Source organism: Perognathus longimembris, chromosome 2 (assembly GCF_023159225.1).
Source record: "Perognathus longimembris pacificus isolate PPM17 chromosome 2, ASM2315922v1, whole genome shotgun sequence".
In the NCBI taxonomy this organism is placed as follows: Eukaryota; Metazoa; Chordata; class Mammalia; order Rodentia; family Heteromyidae; genus Perognathus; species Perognathus longimembris.
This window is the reverse complement of record NC_063162.1, coordinates 141,810,982-141,828,410: the sequence shown is the minus strand read 5'-3', so window position 1 is coordinate 141,828,410 and position 17,429 is coordinate 141,810,982. Positions and strand designations below refer to the sequence as shown.

Here is a 17,429-nt window from a genome sequence, read left to right as displayed (position 1 = left end):
GTCTTGAGTGTTTGTCAGTGTCTGGTGTGGCCCTTAGTGAGTTCCACATGAGAGGACTCACGTTCAGTTGTGTAGCTCCTTTAACGTTAGCTGAACACCCCCACTGCTAAGCTGATGACCATTGCACAATTTTACACAACTGTGATTCACAGTCCGGTATGGTGAAGGAGTCAGAACGGAGGTAGAAAAGATCTGATTTGACATGCTCTGTTATTTATGTATTCCACCTTAGTTCCAAGGTCCTGCCTGCATTGAGCTGAGTCTTATCTGAAATGAAAAGGTCCTGGAAAACATGTCTTACTGTATACTTTCTTCATACAGTGGCACACAACTGTGTCCCAGGGTTAGCTTGGGCTGAAAATTCTGAGTCTTCAATTTTTGATATTTTTTTCTCTTGGGAGATTCCACTTATGATCTGTAGCTTAAACTGGGGCCTTCAGGTAAATCAAGTAAAAAGTAGACATTATCTGGGCATGATAAAGCAGACTGGATCTGCTGAGTTTGTGGTAATTACCATCCACATGGGAATGGAGGAGCTGGGAGATGCTCTTCTGAGCAGTGATTAAATGTGAATCGACAGCTGGGTGCCAGTGGCTCACGCCTGTCATCCTAGCTACCAGGAGACGGAGAGCTGAGGATTACAGTTTGAAACCAGCCGAGGCAGCAATGTCCATGTGACTCTTAGCCCCAATTAACCACTCAAAAGTAGAGCTGTGTCTCAAGTGGTCGATTGCTAGCTTTGAGCAAAAAAGCTCATAGACAGCTCCCAAGCCATAGGATGGACACACAAAAAGATTATAGAGTCCACAGAGTGAGGCAATTACTTAAACATCACAAGAGCATTTTTGTGAACAATAAAAATGATGAGAAAATTTCACAGCCCTTAGTTAATGCCATAAAGCATATTGTAATCAAACACAGTTGGCAAGAATTTAGATGAATTTAAGGAAGGGTCTAATAAAGTGACTCTAAGTTCACCTAATTCACTCTCCGTCCTTACAAAAACATTGCTTATTATAATTTATTTTATACAAACATTGTTTATTATAATTCAGTTTAGATGATCACATGTATGCATATTTTTTTTTTTTTTTTGGCCAGTCCTGGGCCTTGGACTCAGGGCCTGAGCACTGTCCCTGGCTTCTTCCCGCTCAAGGCTAGCACTCTGCCACTTGAGCCACAGCGCCGCTTCTGGCCGTTTTCTGTATATGTGGTGCTGGGGAATCGAACCTAGGGCCTCGTGTATCCGAGGCAGGCACTCTTGCCACTAGGCTATATCCCCAGCCCACATGTATGCATATTTTAAGTCTTAAATGTTTATAACAATCCTAGCTTAAAACCTTAATAAAATCAGCATAGGTTATTTAGCAAGTTCAGATAAATTATGCATAAATGGACCCTAGACTTACAAAAACTAGAATGTTAGGTTAACATTTTCCATTGTGAAAAATTTAAGTCATGTTATTTCACTAGCCTAATATCCAAGGATTTATGACATTCAATAAGAAAGCATGCAAAGTCAGTGAAAAAGTGAACAGAACACTTCACTGAGGTATAAAATGTCAGTGATTCATATTAGACAGGGGTTGGGTCCTAATAGCTTTGTACATTAAAGAGAAAAGCATGAACTCTGGGAAAGAAGATGTTCACAACTCAGTGAAGGACCCATGAACACAAATACCATTTCTTTGTTCGCGTGTGTGTGTGTATGTATGTGTGTGTGTGTCTGTGTGTGTGTGCGCACGTGTGTGTGCACGCACAGGTCCTGGGTCTTGAACTCAAGGCCTAGTGCTGCCCCTGAGCTGTTTTGCTCAAGGCTAGCGTTCTAACACTTGAGTCCCACAGACTTTCCTGCCTGGGCTGACTTGGAACCTCCATCCTTAGCTCTCAGCCTCCTGAGTAGCTAGGGTTATAGTAGATCACCAGGGCCTTGTGCCATTTTCTTTTACTGGTCAGAAAAGAGTACTCAGTGTACTTTTGTTATTTTGGCTTGCCCTCTTCACCTATCTGGAGATAGTTACATTGGGAACTAAAACAACAAAACAAATCCCCGAACTCCACCACTTTGAAACCTAGCAAAATCCTGCTCAAAGCAGGAAAGCTTTCTTTTACATTAGTGAGTTAACAAATCACTGTGTCATTTATATGGTGTGATGTATACTTGGAAATAGTATAACTGTTACTCTAAAATTTAAATCTTTGCATATCAACTTGTGATAAACACCTTAGAGATGAAATACAAAATGTATAAGAGCATGTATATTTTTCTTATGTATTACCAAGGTCATGGAGAATCTTTGAGCAAAAAAAAATAAGCTTTAAGTTCTTTCTTTTTAAGGTAAGTATTAATAGAGGAAAATTATTATTTTAGTTTGGTCCTAACACTTTAGGAGCGTTGGATATAAGGTAGAAGATATTGGAGAAGTTTATTGAGTTGAAGTTTTGGAGGCAAGAGCAATATTCACTCTTGTGTTGAACCAAATCAAAAGGGAATCAGCATATGGCGAAGAGATAACCCTCACCTCAAACCTCAGCTAAATACAGGAACAATAAAATAGTTTCACCCCATTATTTATAAAGCTTTAAAAAAGGCTGGATGCAAGTTGGTATGTGCCCTACATTGCAGAAGAAAGAAAGGCAACAGAGTTTTAGCTGTTCTGAATAAATCTTGTTTAAACTTTATTCCAAAGGCCCGATTGGATTGACAAAAGAGAGGGGGGAAAACCATAGATCCCCAAGAGTGGCCTTTCCCTTGATGTTCTTGATGTTTTAAATTCTGAAGTCACTTGGCTCCAAAGCATCTGGCCTCCCATCCTTGTTTTCTTCTTTGATGGAGCTGAACAAAATAGCCCTTAAAAATCATAGTCGTTTGAAATCTAGTCAGGCCATCTGTCGGTACCATAATGGCAGATTTGGGCCAGCATTTAAACATGGGTGATTAGGAATCTGTTTCCTTTTTTTTTTCTGCATTTAAGAATCTGGATAAAATTTCTCCATCGCAGGTGGTTTATGGAAGCAGGGACCATGAAGCCTCTGGGGTGGTTCTATTTACGTCTCTGCTACATAATAACCTAAAGCCATAATCTGCAGTAACTCCACCAAAGCCATAATCTGCGGTAACTCCACCAGAGTAGAGTCAGTCCCAAAGCAAATGCTGAGCTGATTACCATCAGGTCATTTCCAAGGGGCCCACCAGAATTCTGCATAAACACAATACGCACTGCCCCGGTTGTGTTTGGCCTTGTTGTTTGTCTCTGGCATCAGCCTGGCATTGTGCACAGCAGTGGATGGCGTCTGTTTTTTTCTCCAAACCCAGAAGGCTGCTATTCAGCCAGAGAGGTACAGCAGCTGACTACACTCAGCCTACACCCTAGAGAGCACCACTCAGCCACGCTCTGGAGGCCAGAGGGCTTTCTGTCTTGGAGTTGTAGAGAAGACATCACTGTTGGTTGATTGGATCTATAAAAATACTTTCCCATATGTGTTCATACAACATGTGTTTATGGTGTTATAAAGACCTCTCGAATAGCCTGCCTTATTTGATGTGTATGACCGCCTGGTAGTTTGGCAGAGGTGGTTTGTATATTCTCATATCTGGCACAGGAGAAGTTATAAGACTTTAATTATTTGCCTGAGTTTATCCTGCCAATCAGAAGATGCCAGAATGAAATAATTGTGTTTTTCCATCTTTCCCCAGTTTCTTGTTGATGTAAAACCCTCTGGCTATACATTAACATACATACATACATACACACATAAACATACATATATACACATATAATGTATATGTTATGTGTACATTATACATATGTATATGTATATTATATATGTATATATAAACATAAACATTATACTCTTTAAAAATGTTATCTTTAGCTGTACAAGGGAGTTAACATTCAACAGTGCAGTTCATGAATACAGTACACCTTGATCAATGTTACTCCTCTCAACATTCTCATCCACCACTCCCAACCCACTCTTTTTCCTTTCTTATCTTAATTTTAGGTCACGTATTGAATTTTCTCCATTTAGCAAAGAAAGCTGTTTATGCGTACAGTGCATCTTGATCTGTGTCATTCCTTCAACATCTTCACCCCACCCCCCGCCCTTTTGGACTCACCCCTTCCCTTGTATTTCTCAAGTCTGTGGTGTATACAATGAATTCTTGTCGGTATTCTCCACTCTTCCCCCCTTCATTCTTTTCCTCCTCTCCCCTTGGCTCATCCTACTCCCTTGCAAGTATCCACGTTTTATGCCATTCTCTTTCCTCACCCAGAGCATAGAAAACTTACCACCATTCCCTATCCTGTCTGAACTCACTGCTATTCATCGAAATCTAAACCATCCTCCCAAATCATTCCAGTTTACGTGATGACTTCTCAGTGTTGGTCCTGCCATCTGTACCTCCCTTGGCCACGAGCACTACTGTCATTCCACACATTTTACTATATTGATTTTACCTCTCATAGCCTCTCAATATGACACACCTAAGATGAGACTTAGAATCTTGGCATGTTAGCTGTAATGATAGAGGTTGGATTTTTGCCTAGAGAAGGGTTTCATAGTAGGTTTGTTTGTTTCCAGTGGCTTGTCTGAGGTGTTTAATTATGGGTCATGCTGTGGTAAGAAGCAACTTCTTCAGCAAGTTGAATGAATAAGAAAATATGTATACTACGCCTCTGATGTTAGCTTGTGAAGAACTCTATAGGCCTTCAACATCCTTACAGTTCCATTGGAGAGAGAAGACATATGCAAAAATAACCAGCAATTTAGGGTTCTAAATAGTAGTCAAAAGAGGTACAGGTGGCAAGACCAGCATTGAGGAGTGACCATTTACATTGGGGTGATTATTTAGATTTAGATCAGTGGCAGTGAGCTCGGATACGGTGGGAAACGGTGGTAAGTTTTCTGTATGCTGTGCTGAAGGTGAGGAAACAGCACCACACAAAACCTGGATATAGAAAAGAAGAAAGAGCAATGTGGAAGGATTAGACCTGACTCACTCTAGATAAGAGTTGTTACTAGAAAGGAGTGTCAGATTGATGTGGGGAAAAAAATTGGTTGGGAAGATTCTGGAAGCCTGCAAAATGAGATTGTTCTGTTAATTGGTGAGGAAAGAAGTGCCATTTGAATCTTTTGAGCTGGAGGAAAAAACTGAAAAGGCATCACAGGGTGTTGGTAAAGAGGTAGGAAGAACTCTCAATGGGGAGATGAGTTCAAAAGTGGAATAGAGAGCAAGCTGATACCACTGGGTCAAACAGGGGGTGTGAGGGGGGGGAAGTTCAGTGTGCCCCTTCCCCTGCCAGCTCTGGTGTACTGGCTCCTAGCTGAGAGTTTCTTGACACAGTGTCAAAAATGGTTGCTCCAGCTCTAAACGGACATGCCTTCAATCCCTTTTACTGCTTCCTCCAAGATGGCTTGAGGGCCAGTGGGAAACTTTACAGATGTCTGAAATGTGAAGTTATTTCTTCCTCTTTGGTGCCATCTTTGTTGTTGTTGTTTCCTACTGAAGAGTTTGTCTTTGAAAAAAGCCCCGCACTCCTAATTTTCCACTGCTTTAGAGTTTGTGTCCTCTCTGTGAATTCTTCCTGATAGATGGTTTGCAGCTCTCAGGTCCTGGGGGTCAGGGGCTAAGAGTTGCCAGGCACCGCAGTAATCAACACACCAGTGTGCGTTCCAGCACAGGGGTGTCTCCTTAAGAGAAGGCACTGTCCTAACAGAGCAGGTACAGTGAGAGTGTTATCAAGCAGAGAGGGGCTCGTGTCAGGAGCCCATACCCTTAAACCACCTCAGGTTCAACCATTTTACCAGGAAGAATCATAGGACTCAGCACCCAGCACTCATGTATGATTTATTTCAACACAAAGCCTTTGCTTTGTGAATGGGGTGAAGCCTGGAAGAAATCAGGGACCAACTCCCAGTGGAGTCACCTGGGACACACAGAATTCCTGCAGTAGTACATGGTGAAACACCGCTGAAATGCTGTCCAGCCGTCTCCTTATAGGCCCAGTGCCCTGGTTGAGTCAGAGCTTGTTCCCACAAGTTATGCAAATGCTAATAGCACATGCTAAGATTCCTGACTCCCAGAGGGAAAGCAGGTGATCAACTAAACAGGGCAAATAATTTAGGCCCAGGGAGCCACTCTAGCTATACTGAGAATTGGTGAAAACCTCGGAACTCCAAGTTCTCAGGTATCTTCCAAGGACCAACCTTTCTAGTATCTTCTTAAGGATGGGTTTCTTCAGCTTGTTGGGTTAAAACTCTTTTCTGCGTGAGGAATGACAGATATTAGCACTTAAACTGTTGACAAAGAGAAGTTGATGAGTTAAATTTTCTGAAATCCAAAGAGAATCTGACATTAAGAAGTCCCGTCTGATGACTCCGTGTCTTCTCAACGGGCAGAAAGGAGGGTGGAAGGAGCTACCACCGAGCATCGAGGACTCAACTCTGTTCTGAGCTGACGTCCCCATGCCGAAGGCTGAGGGTGGAAAAAAGAGCCTGGACAGTGTGGTGGGGATTAGAAAGAGGAAAGGGGATGGCAGGGGCGGAGGGGGAGCTTGAGAACTTATCCAGAGCAGTAGATTGGCAGTGGCGAGGGCCTGTGCCAAACACCATGGAGCATTGTTTCATAACATGCTAATTAGCTCTGACTTACATTATCTGCACTCACAAAGGGAGACATATTTAGCCAGTAAGTACCTTGAATAACTTTGCTTTTCATTGTATAGTTTTGTTTTCTTTTGACTGCCTTACAAAAGCTCTATTAAGAAGAAAAAAAAACTGTTTGCCTCCGCATCACATGTTTGTTTGCACTTAGGTTTCATAGGCAGGCAGAAGTGGTTGAGCTTTTGGGGTGTGTGTGTGTGGGATTCTGGAGGCATTCACCCTATTCTTCTCTTTGGCAACTCTGAATGAACAGCAGTAGCTGTGATCCCCTCATTCGCTCTTGGTGGAAGAGTTATTCTGCATGTTCATTTGAGAGGATTGTTTCTGCAATTCCATGGCTCCTGTCACTGCTTGTGGGTGAAGAATAATAAAACCTGAAAGCTTTAGGAAGCAAGAACCTGAAGGGTATGATTTAGACCTAGAACCACAGCCTTGCACCTCTCCCAGACCTTGACTTTTAGGCATTGTCTCTCTGTTATTTAATTTCGCCTTTTCTGGGTTCTCAGATACTAATGTTGGATGGAGCCTCTGAGACGTGTGACTATTATTATGCAGGACCAGATGAACCAAGAGTGACTTTTCTGTTGTTTTTCTTATAATAAAAATATATCAAAAATACACTTAAAAGCGACTGTTTTGTGTGGCTGACTTAGATAAGTTCACAGTGTAGGAAACACCCACTCCTCCTCTCTCTCACACCCTAGATGGTTCAGAAATCGAAAATCACTGTGTGTCCATAAGGTGGAGAGCACAGAGCTGAAGGTAGCACTTCCTGTCTTGGCTATGATGAGAGTAGCGGGTAACGATTCTGGCCTTTTCCACTTGTTTGAACTTCAGGAGGGTAAGTGTGGGCTGTAGTTGAGGTGGTTTTAAATTCTCCATCTCTTGTTCTAATATCCCAGGGTTTCCAGCAAAAGTTCTCCTTCCACAGTAAAGAGATCGTGGCCATCAGCTGTTCCTGGTGCAAGCAGGCGGTAAGTCTGGGATAAGATTAAGCAACATGGGCTCATGGAGGATCACAATAGACTCACGTCATTGCTTGATCCCTGACTGCAAATGGCAAGTTATGGTAACAGAGTTTATTACTTTTCTTATCTAGGATCTGGGGGGAGACCAGAGAGACAGCATTCACCCCTTTCCTGTTGTACACATTGAAGCCTGAGATCAGAGACTGCAAAGTCCTGCCTTGGTTCTCACCCCAGGATGAGAATCAAGGGCTTTCCTAGATCACCTGCGCTTCTTGTCTTGCCACTAGACTGTGGGTGGGAAGGTGCAACATCAGAGAGGAAGCGATAGCGTGAGAGCTCTCTAAGGCAGGTGACCAGCATCTTGTCATGGCGTCAAGTAGGAAGAGCAAGGGCTGCTTGTGTCCTCTGTTAGGTCTGGATGGTTTGATAATTATCCACAAGCTCAGTGAATGTGTAGCCTTTCTTACAATGGAATGTGTTTATTTAGTAGGGTACCAAGGCAGTTTTCCCATTACTGTCTTTTTATCAGTACCCTCCCTTCCACTTTAAAAAAAAAAGTACATAACCCTTCTGTGCAAACAAGATACTCCCTTGTCTTATTTGGTTTGCTACCTGTTCTTTCATTCTGGTTTGGTTCATGTTAGTTGGGTCCAACACAGCTGACACCTATCTTTATAAAGTTTCCTTGAAACACAACCATGCCTAGTTATTTATGTGTTATCTGTGGCTGTTTTGCATTTATATATTGTCTGTGAGGATTTTACGCTCTAATAGATGAGGAACTGGATCCAACGTGAAGGAATAGGTTCACAAGCCTAAAATAATTAGCATCTGGGTTTTGAAAAAAGAAAAACAAAGGCTTGCTAACCCCTATTCTGATCTCTTACTCTACCTCTATCATTTGTTTTTTGTCTGTTGAGATAGGATCTCACTGTATAACCCAGGCTGGCCTTGTGCTTGAGATCCTTTTGCCTTGGCGCCCACCTGAGTACTGGGATTACAGCCACATGCCACCGTGCCTGACTTTTCTTCTTACTCTTTAGAATGGCTGTATGGATTGGGCCTTTTTTTCCCCTTTATTATACAGAAGACCTAAAAGAAAGGTCTGTGATGTCATAACTAGATTAAGGGTGTGCAAGTAGCCCCATTTCTCTACACGCATCGCATCAAACTAGCCACATAGGCCGTGGGCCTGCAACAATCATAATTACCTTGAAATGACCATAAATTGACCTTCCTTTCTTTTACTGGTGCTGGGACTTGAACTCAAGGCCTTGCACTTGGCTATGCAAGCATTCTACCACTTGAGCTATGCTTCCAGTCAGATAGGGTCCCACACTTTTTCCCTAGGCTGGGCTTGGCCTACTGTCTTTACAATTTCTTCCTCCCAAGTAGTTGGCTTACAAAGTATAAGCCACAGCTGACACCCAGTGCTACAATTGACACCTTTTTTCTTTTCAAATTTTTATTATCAAACTGATGTACAGAGAAGTTACAGTTTCATACGTTAGGCATTGGATACATTTCTTGTACTGTTTGTTACCTTGTCCCTCATACCCCCTCCCTCCTCCCCCTTTCCCTTCCCGCCCCCCCCCCGCAAGGTGTTCAGTTCACTTACACCAAACAGTTTTGCAAGTATTGCTTTTGTAGTTGTTTGTCTTTTTTTACCCTGTGTCTCTCAAATTTGGTATTCCCTTTCAATTTCCTGCTTCCAATACCAGTATACACGGTTTCCAATATACTCAGATAAGATTACAGAGGTAGTGTAGGTACAACCACAGGAAGGTGATACAAGAACATCATCAATAATAGAAGCTACAGATACACATGGGACGTTGAAAGTAGTTACTTGACACCTGTTTTTGTTGTTGTTGATTTTACCATTAAAACAGGCAAAACTTATGAGAGTTCTGTAAGGTCCAACCCTAATATAAGTTCCTTAGGTCCTCCTCACATGTTTAGAAAACCTAACATCACTACATAGAGACTCACTCATCTGGAGATTCTGATGTATGCTCCCAACACATCTGGCCATCTTTTTGTTCTGGGCTCTTTTGTCTTTGTATTGGTTATGACTCCCATGACCTTTGTGCTTCATTTCGAATACCAAGTTTTGTTTTTAGGCAGTCCTGAGCTTTGAACCAAGGGCCTCAAAACTTTTGGGTAGGAGCTCTGTCACCCGAGCTCCTGGACTGGCCCCTTTTGGGGTTGGTTATTTTTGATATAGTGTCTTGCTTCATTCACAGGTCAGTCTGGGCTGTGTGTGACCCTCTTAGCTGTGCTTCCCCATGTCCCTGGGCTGAGAGGGATGTGGGCATCACTCGCCCAGCCATTGTGTGTCCTTTGTAGCATGGGATGACAGCCACATAGCAGCATACCCAGCCATTGGTGAAGATGGCATCTTCAGACCTTTTCTCTTGTCCTTTCCTTCCCTTTCTTTTCCTTTCCTTTCCTTCCTTCCCTTACCCTTCCTCCCTCTATCACTCCCTCCCTCCTTTCTTTTTTCCTTCCTTTCCTTTTTTGTTCTTTCTCTTTTCCTTCCTTCCCTCCCTCTTTCTTTCTCTCTCTTTCTGTTTCCTTCCTCTTGCTCTCTTCCTTGCTCTCTTTCTTTAGTTCTTTTCCTTCCTCCCTCCTTCCCTTCCGTTCTTCTTCTTTCTCTCAGTCTCTCTTTCTTTCTTTCTCTGTCTCAGTCACTCTCACTTTCTCTTTTTTCTTTCTCTCTCTCCCTCCCTCCCTCCCTCCCTCCCTTCCTTCCTCCCTCCCTCCCTTCCTTCCTTCCTTCCTTCCTTCCTTCCTTCCTTCCTTCCTTCCTTCCTTCCTTCCTTCCTTCCTTCCTTCCTTCCTTTCTTCCTTTCTTTCTTTCTTTTTCTTTCTTTCTTCTGGCAAAGATCCATAAGCTCCTCTGATCTCTGCCTCCCAAGTATCTAGGATTACAGGCTTGAGCCTCTTCATTGAAAATCTATGTCATCAAGTCGATGTCTTCATGAGGAGGAATAAGCTGTTTGATTGTCCAAGGATCCCTAATGGTGTCTATGCTGTCAGTTCCCCTGGCCTGATGATACCCATTGATGAGATGGCATTGTGAGCAGGCTTCCTTGAATAAGCCGTATTTACTCCATTTAGCCACCAGACTATAAAGTCATTTGCTTTATTCAGGGTTTGTTACTTAGTAACCCCACTTCACAGTGAACATGTGTGCTCCCTTCATCAATCCGTAGCCCAACTAAGTCACTGCAAGTGCCCCCATCAATCCACTTGACTGTTATGGCAGAGTGTTCTTAAACTTCCTGGTTTCTAATATTGCTTTTGCAAGTAATATAAATATGCAGTATTTTGCCACAAATAACAGTAGTAGAGATAATAGTTTTAGTAGGACAGGTGATCATTCTAGGGTATTTGATAGGAAATAAACAAGTGAGCCTCTGTGGGTTAGGAGAAAGAATTCTGGGGTGTGGGATGGATTTTATACATTTGAGTCTCAGCTAATCTCCACTCTATAGATTGGAGACTATCAAGGATGATAATCTGAGACCTTCCCCTTTTAGAAATGCAAGATCTATGCACTGTGGTTTATTTGAATTGATTAGGAAAATAGATATTCAAACAACATTCTTCTGGTTTGCTATTCCTCTGATATAATTGTTTGCAGAACATAAGTAACTGCCGGCAGGGAGAATTCCTAATTATTTTATCAGTAAATTATTCTTAGTTGGCTGATTACTAATTAGCCCCTCCAGATCTTGGAAGATATGCAGAAAGGAAAACAAAGTCCTGTAATAAAATCAGGGTGACCATATTTGCCAGTTTTTTAGAAAGCAAGAGAGTCCTAATTTATTTCTGTCATTCCAACATAGTCATTATCAGTGCTCCCCTTCATTCTGAAATTGTCTTAGTTAAAATGATAAATTACATGCTCACAAATTAGTATAATTCAAGTAGTAAATTAAAAGAAATCACTATGATTAAGATTTAAAGCTCCTTATTATTGCGTAATGTTGATTTTATATTCATTAGAAAACAAATTTCACTGCAAGTCACTATCCCTTTATAATCACCAGGTGACTGGATTGAATGCCACAGCTGGATGGCCCTGCACCCTCTCACACTGAAGGACTCTTAGGGTTATTCCTCTAGTCTTCCTCCCTTCCTTCGTGTAGAAAACAAGGAAACAAACCTCTTCATATGTGCCAAGTATAATAGGACCACTTTAGCTTTTTTAAAGACTCTAGGCAAATCCAGCAGAAGCGAGCTCTTTGTACTTTGTACTCTGTACAGTTTTCTAGAAGAGTCTCTTTTCCTGGCTTTCCTAAACTGAGAAAACAACCTGAAAGAAATTGCATTGATGATAGACAAAGGAGAGGCCGAGGGTAGAAACTGCCTGTTAGCTTGTCTTTCTTTTCTTTTCAATATTATTCTTAATCAGCTAAGTCTGTAATCAGCACAAGTGAAGTACAGCAATTAGGATTAATAAAATTGTGCAAAGTTAGGATTAATCGAACTGTCCTTGACTCTCCCTGTACCTATATCTATATCGCTATAGCCATAGCTCTATTGCTATAGATATTATCCTTATTTATATTTGATTATATTTAATTATATAGATTGATATAATTATGTATAATCAGCTTACATTAGTTCTACAGGGGGATTCATGGTTCCATTTCCACCCACGACTACAATATATTAACCTTCAAGAATCTTTATATAACTATTCTATTAAATGGAAGGTTTTAGTGAGCATCGGCCTGCTATATGAATATCTTTCTTATATTTTTATTATTTCTTATACTCTTATCTTTAAGCAGTTTCAATTCAATCGTTCAGTTTACGAGTACAATGCTGTATGGGTTTCTTGGTAGCAGGTGGAAGAGGTATGTAGTAGGCTTGAGTTAGGTATCTGAGTATCAGTGGGTAATGAAGAGAAGCATGTGTTCTTAGTGAGTCTGTGTGTTTGTGTATGTGTGTGTGTGCATTTATGCATGTGCGAGTGTGTGTACTTCATATGGCTAGCTCATTACCTCCTGCCCCGAGTTGCTCATGAGCCTGTTTTTCTCTTTAGTTTCACAATAAGGTGACCTGCTTCATGCTGCATCACATAGAAGAGCCCTGCTCCCTGGGGGCCCACGCTGCTGTTATTGTCCCACCCACTTGGATCATTAAGGTGAAGAAACCTCAGGTAACTGCCAAGACCCTGGAGCTAGCTGCTCAGCTCCTACAGAGAAAAGTAACTACTGCAACCTGCCTTCACTTCACCCGACCAGTCTTAGGACTCCTACAACCTCTGCTTCCTCATCCCCTGTGTCCCCTGCTTAGCTTCCAAAATCAGCCCCTTAGCCCAGCACTGGAGCGTGACACCAGCCTCCCCTTCCTCTGGAAATCCAAGTTCCAGGGCAAGAATGTTTTCCTCCCATTCATGTGCTAATCCCATTCTCCTGGCTGGCAGCTCTCTGGAGAACCACTGAATTGTGGGTACACCACTCTCTTCTCCAGCCGGCGAGTTCCCAGGAAGTCCACTGAGGGCAGGCAGTGCAGGCTTCCTGGTTTGGCAACGATTTCTACCACATCCAATCAGAAACACATACCGAGTTGTGGGCTTCCTGCTTGATTACAGAGCAGCACTTTCCTTTAGGCAAAGCAGAGTTCTGTCTCTCAGTAAATCTCTCCTTCCCTTATTCTCCTTAGTGTACTTTCTCTGCACCAGGTCATAATCTCTGCTTCATTATCCTGGGAACCAGAGTGGTTTCCTGACAAGGTCGTGGGTAATCTTTGATTGATGAAAACTTTCTTCCTTTGTGTTGTATATCCTAGACTGCTAGCTGTAGGTTATGAGCTGGCAGACCTTCAGCAAGAGAGAGAGAGAGAGAGAGAGAGAGAGAGAGAGAGAGAGAGAGAGAGAGAGAGAATACAGGTGTTATAGGAAGCCTTAGTGAATATGGTATCTTTAGCGATAGAATCATCTGAACTTCCTGTGGCCTCTGAAGTCATATTTTTATTGACTCAGTTTTATTTTAAAACTAGTGTGTCAAAGATACTATTTTTCTCTTTTTTTTCTTCATATAGTTAATTTCTGTTGATTAGTAATGCGTAGGAATATTCTTCCTGTTTATAGTCCACGGAAGCCTTTGAAAGATTCCCCCTCACCTGGGCAAGCACGGTAACTACATTTTAAAGTCTTTTAGTTTATATTTGAGAATTACATGCCATGATGTATTAAATGAGTCACCAAAGGTGACAGACCGAGTGATATATACATTCTGTTGTCTAAAATTCAGGAGTACTAGAAAACATTAAAAAAAAAAAAGAAATCTCTTTCATGTTTCTTCTTTGTTTCAGTTTTTGGATTTTTGTTCTTATTGTACTGAGGTTTAAACTCAGGACTTTGTGTTTGCTTGGCAGGATCTCCATCAGTTGAACTACGTCCCCCGATCTTTAGTTTTTTTTTCAAACCATTTAGTCATCTTTTCAAGACTTAAAAAAAAAAATCACATCACATATTTATTCAGTTAAATCAAAATCTGTGGACTGAAGACCTAGGTTGTGTCAGATGGTCTGCTGAACCCTGCGCTAGCACAGGTGGCCCTTGCCCTGCAGGGCCGTGGCGTTATCTGAAGGGGAGGTTGAGGGAGCTAGGTGGGAGATGGGTTTTAGTCTGCATTTTAAAGAATAGTGGATTTCATGAGCTGGAAAGGGGACAGCGTGACAGGTGGGACAATGGAGTAAGGGCCCCTTGTCCCAAATCGCACTGCTGGGACTGGGAAGCCAGTTGGGTTGATGTGGAAAGTTTGTGGAGAGGACTGCTTGTGGAGTAACTATTGATTATGTCTGTTTTATCCCGAAGTGGGGGGTTTACTTAAAGGCAAAGGAATGAGAGCAAAAAGAGTGTTTTGGGGGCTGGGTGTTGGTGGCCCCTGCCTGTATTCCTCTCTACTCAGAAAGCTGAGATCTGAGATAGAGATTGAAGACAACGAGGCCAGGGAAGACCGTGAGACTTATATCTCGAATTAATCATAAAAAAAACTGGAAGTCGGGGCTGGGAATATGGCCTAGTGGCAAGAGTGCTTGCCTCATATATATGAAGCCCTGGGTGCAATTCCCCAGCACTACATATATAGAAAACAGCCAGAAGTGGCGCTGTGGCTCAAGTGGCAGAGTGCTAGCCTTGAGCAAAGAGAAGCCAGGGACAGTGCTCAGGCCCTGAGTCCAAGGCCCAGGACTGGCCAAAACAAAAACAAAACAAAACAAAAAACCAAAAGCAAAATGAAAGTAGAAACATGGCTCAAGTGGTAGAGCACTAGACTTGAGTAAAAAAGGTCAGAGATAGCACCCAGGCCTTGAGTGTAAGCCCCAGGACTGGCACACAAACACACCAAAAAAAAAAAAAAAGTTTTAGAAGGGAAACATAGACAGAGTACATAAGATAAACTAGTCAGAGAGGAAGAGAGTCCTGCAACATAGCGCGTGAACTGTCAGCAGAGTTTCATTATCAAACAAATGGAAAGAAAAATAGAACGATTATTAAGACTGAGATCATTTAAAAAATGACCAGTATTATGAAAAGTCCATGTGCTTATGAGCAGATCAACTGGTAGTTAATACTCAAAGCTATGGTTTATAGAGGGTAAAAATTAATTAGCAAGAATTTGAAAGCATTCATATCAGACAATTCCTTAGAGACCTTGAATAACTTGAAAAAAGAGAATTTGGAGAGTAGATAGGATAAAGCAGTATAAAATGCCTTTCCAGAAAGCTTTGAGGTTTAAAGTACTTATTCTGTATATCTGTACTCAATTACCTGTTCATATGCTTCAAGCTGGTGGAGTGAAACTCACAGCATGCAGGGTAGGGTTGTAGAAGAAAAGGCTGAAAAATCTTTCACAGAAGTGTCACAGCGTAAGACTGCACCCATTTTGGAAAAAAAAAATATTTGCACTTGGGTCCTAGACTCTTCTAAGCTGTCACAGTTCTGCAACTTCACTAATTTCAAAGAGTTTCTATAGACTTCTGGAAAGAACAAGAAACAATAGTTTTCCTGAAAGTCTTGAATATAGAAACTTCTTAAGACTGAGTCGGAACCATACCTTTCCTTTGACAGGATAATAACACCCAGGCTTGTAGTTGATCCTTTACTTCAGAATGAGTAATACATAAAATATTTCTCCATAGAAAATAAACTTTTCAGATAATATAGTTGCTTTTCATCAACATTTAAAATGCTAAGAATCTCGCTATGGCTCAAGTGGTAGAGTGCTAGCCTTGAGCAAAAAGAAGCCAGGGACAGTGCTCAGGCCCTGAGTCCAAGGCCCAGGACTGGCAAAAAAAAAAACAAAAAACAAAAAAACACAAAAGAAAAAAAAGATAAGAATCTCCCATACCTTTCCATTATGTATCCTTATGGAATTTTACTAAGGAAAAAAAAAAACCTTATAAGATATGCAGAATGAGTGTAGAGTCATGTGTATTTCATCTGACACCATTCTGTACAGCTTGGCTCTGAAGTTGCCGAGTAAAGAAAAAGAAATCTTGGGCAATAGTGTATAATGGAACATACTGACAAGTCATTTTAAACCTCTCTGTATATCCTATAGTATGGGTTGTCATAGTTTATTTAGTCATGTCCCTACTCATGAATGTTTGTATTGTTTATAATAGTCACTGATGAGCAATGCTGTGTTCATCCTTCCTAACCCTGAATGAACTTTGGGCATGATTGCATTTTGTTTTTCCAGTCTTGGGGCTTGAACTCTTGGCCTAGATGCTGTCTCTGAGGTTCCTTTGCTCAAGGCGAGCACTCTACCACTTGAGCCACAGTGCCTTTTTCTGGTGGTTAATTAGAGATAAGAGTCTCATGACTTTCCTGCTTGGGCTGGCTTCCAGTCACGATCCTCAGATCCCAGCCTCTCGAGTAGCTAGGATTACAGGCGCGAGCCATTGGCTCCTTGGCATGATAGTCTTTTATATTAAAAAAAATATCTTATGACTTGGACAATCTTAACTTCCTAAGAACCTGTGAAATAAAATAGGTACCTTTATGCATTGGCTAACAAATATCACTCAAGAATTGCCAAGCTATTTCCTTTAGGTCATTTAGTTCTTGTGATTTAGCGAAATATAGCTACATGGAGCTCTTAAGACTTTGCCCGTGATGTCTGGAATGAATTTTCTTTATTCTTCTGCCCTCTCATTCAGAGGATCACCTTTTAGCCAGCAGGTAGTAGGAACCATAGTAAGAAAGCTTTCCAGTTCTGGTTCTGTGCCGCAGTCTCTTACACTGTCAGAGTTTCGTTCATCATATTGTGGGAAGACTTCCTTTGAGATGATGAAACACTTTATGTTTTGTCTTGAGACCTGTTGTAGCAACCAGCCATTTGTGATCCCATAACCCGGCGAAAGAAATCTCTCAAGAGTACTAAGAGCTAAAGTTTCATGCACAGTTGAGTGATTTATCCATAAGTATTTCTTAACAGCCCAGGAAGGAGCCATAACTACGATGAGGGTTTTGTTGATAGGATTACTTCTGTGGCAAGGTAAGATCATCCTGGCTTTCCGGTGCAAGAAAACAAACGATGTTTTTAGACTTTTCTTCGGTCTTTCACCAAAAAGAGCAGGCACAAAATGTACAGAGGGTGACTGCTGTTGAAAACTTTTTAAAAAAGATATAAAAACCACTATTTGGGTCAAGTTGATCTTACACAGGAAACCGTTTGAGTCATTGAGCTGGTTGCCCTTGATGTAATAGATGGACTTTCTTTCAGGGAGTTTTGATGAGTAGAAAAGTTCCTCAACACTATCACCAAC

At 41.6% G+C, this 17,429-nt stretch overlaps 1 protein-coding gene across 1 annotated transcript in view; it reads left to right on the top strand.

The window, feature by feature from the left end:
• The window catches only part of Dgki (diacylglycerol kinase iota), a 327,861-nt gene that overhangs the window by 123,200 nt on the left and 187,232 nt on the right, over positions 1–17,429 (top strand). The window contains exons 7-8 of the mRNA XM_048340285.1: positions 7,569–7,640; positions 12,694–12,810. Coding sequence (XP_048196242.1) covers positions 7,569–7,640; positions 12,694–12,810 — 189 coding nt within the window. The remainder of the gene's footprint in view (positions 1–7,568; positions 7,641–12,693; positions 12,811–17,429) is intronic.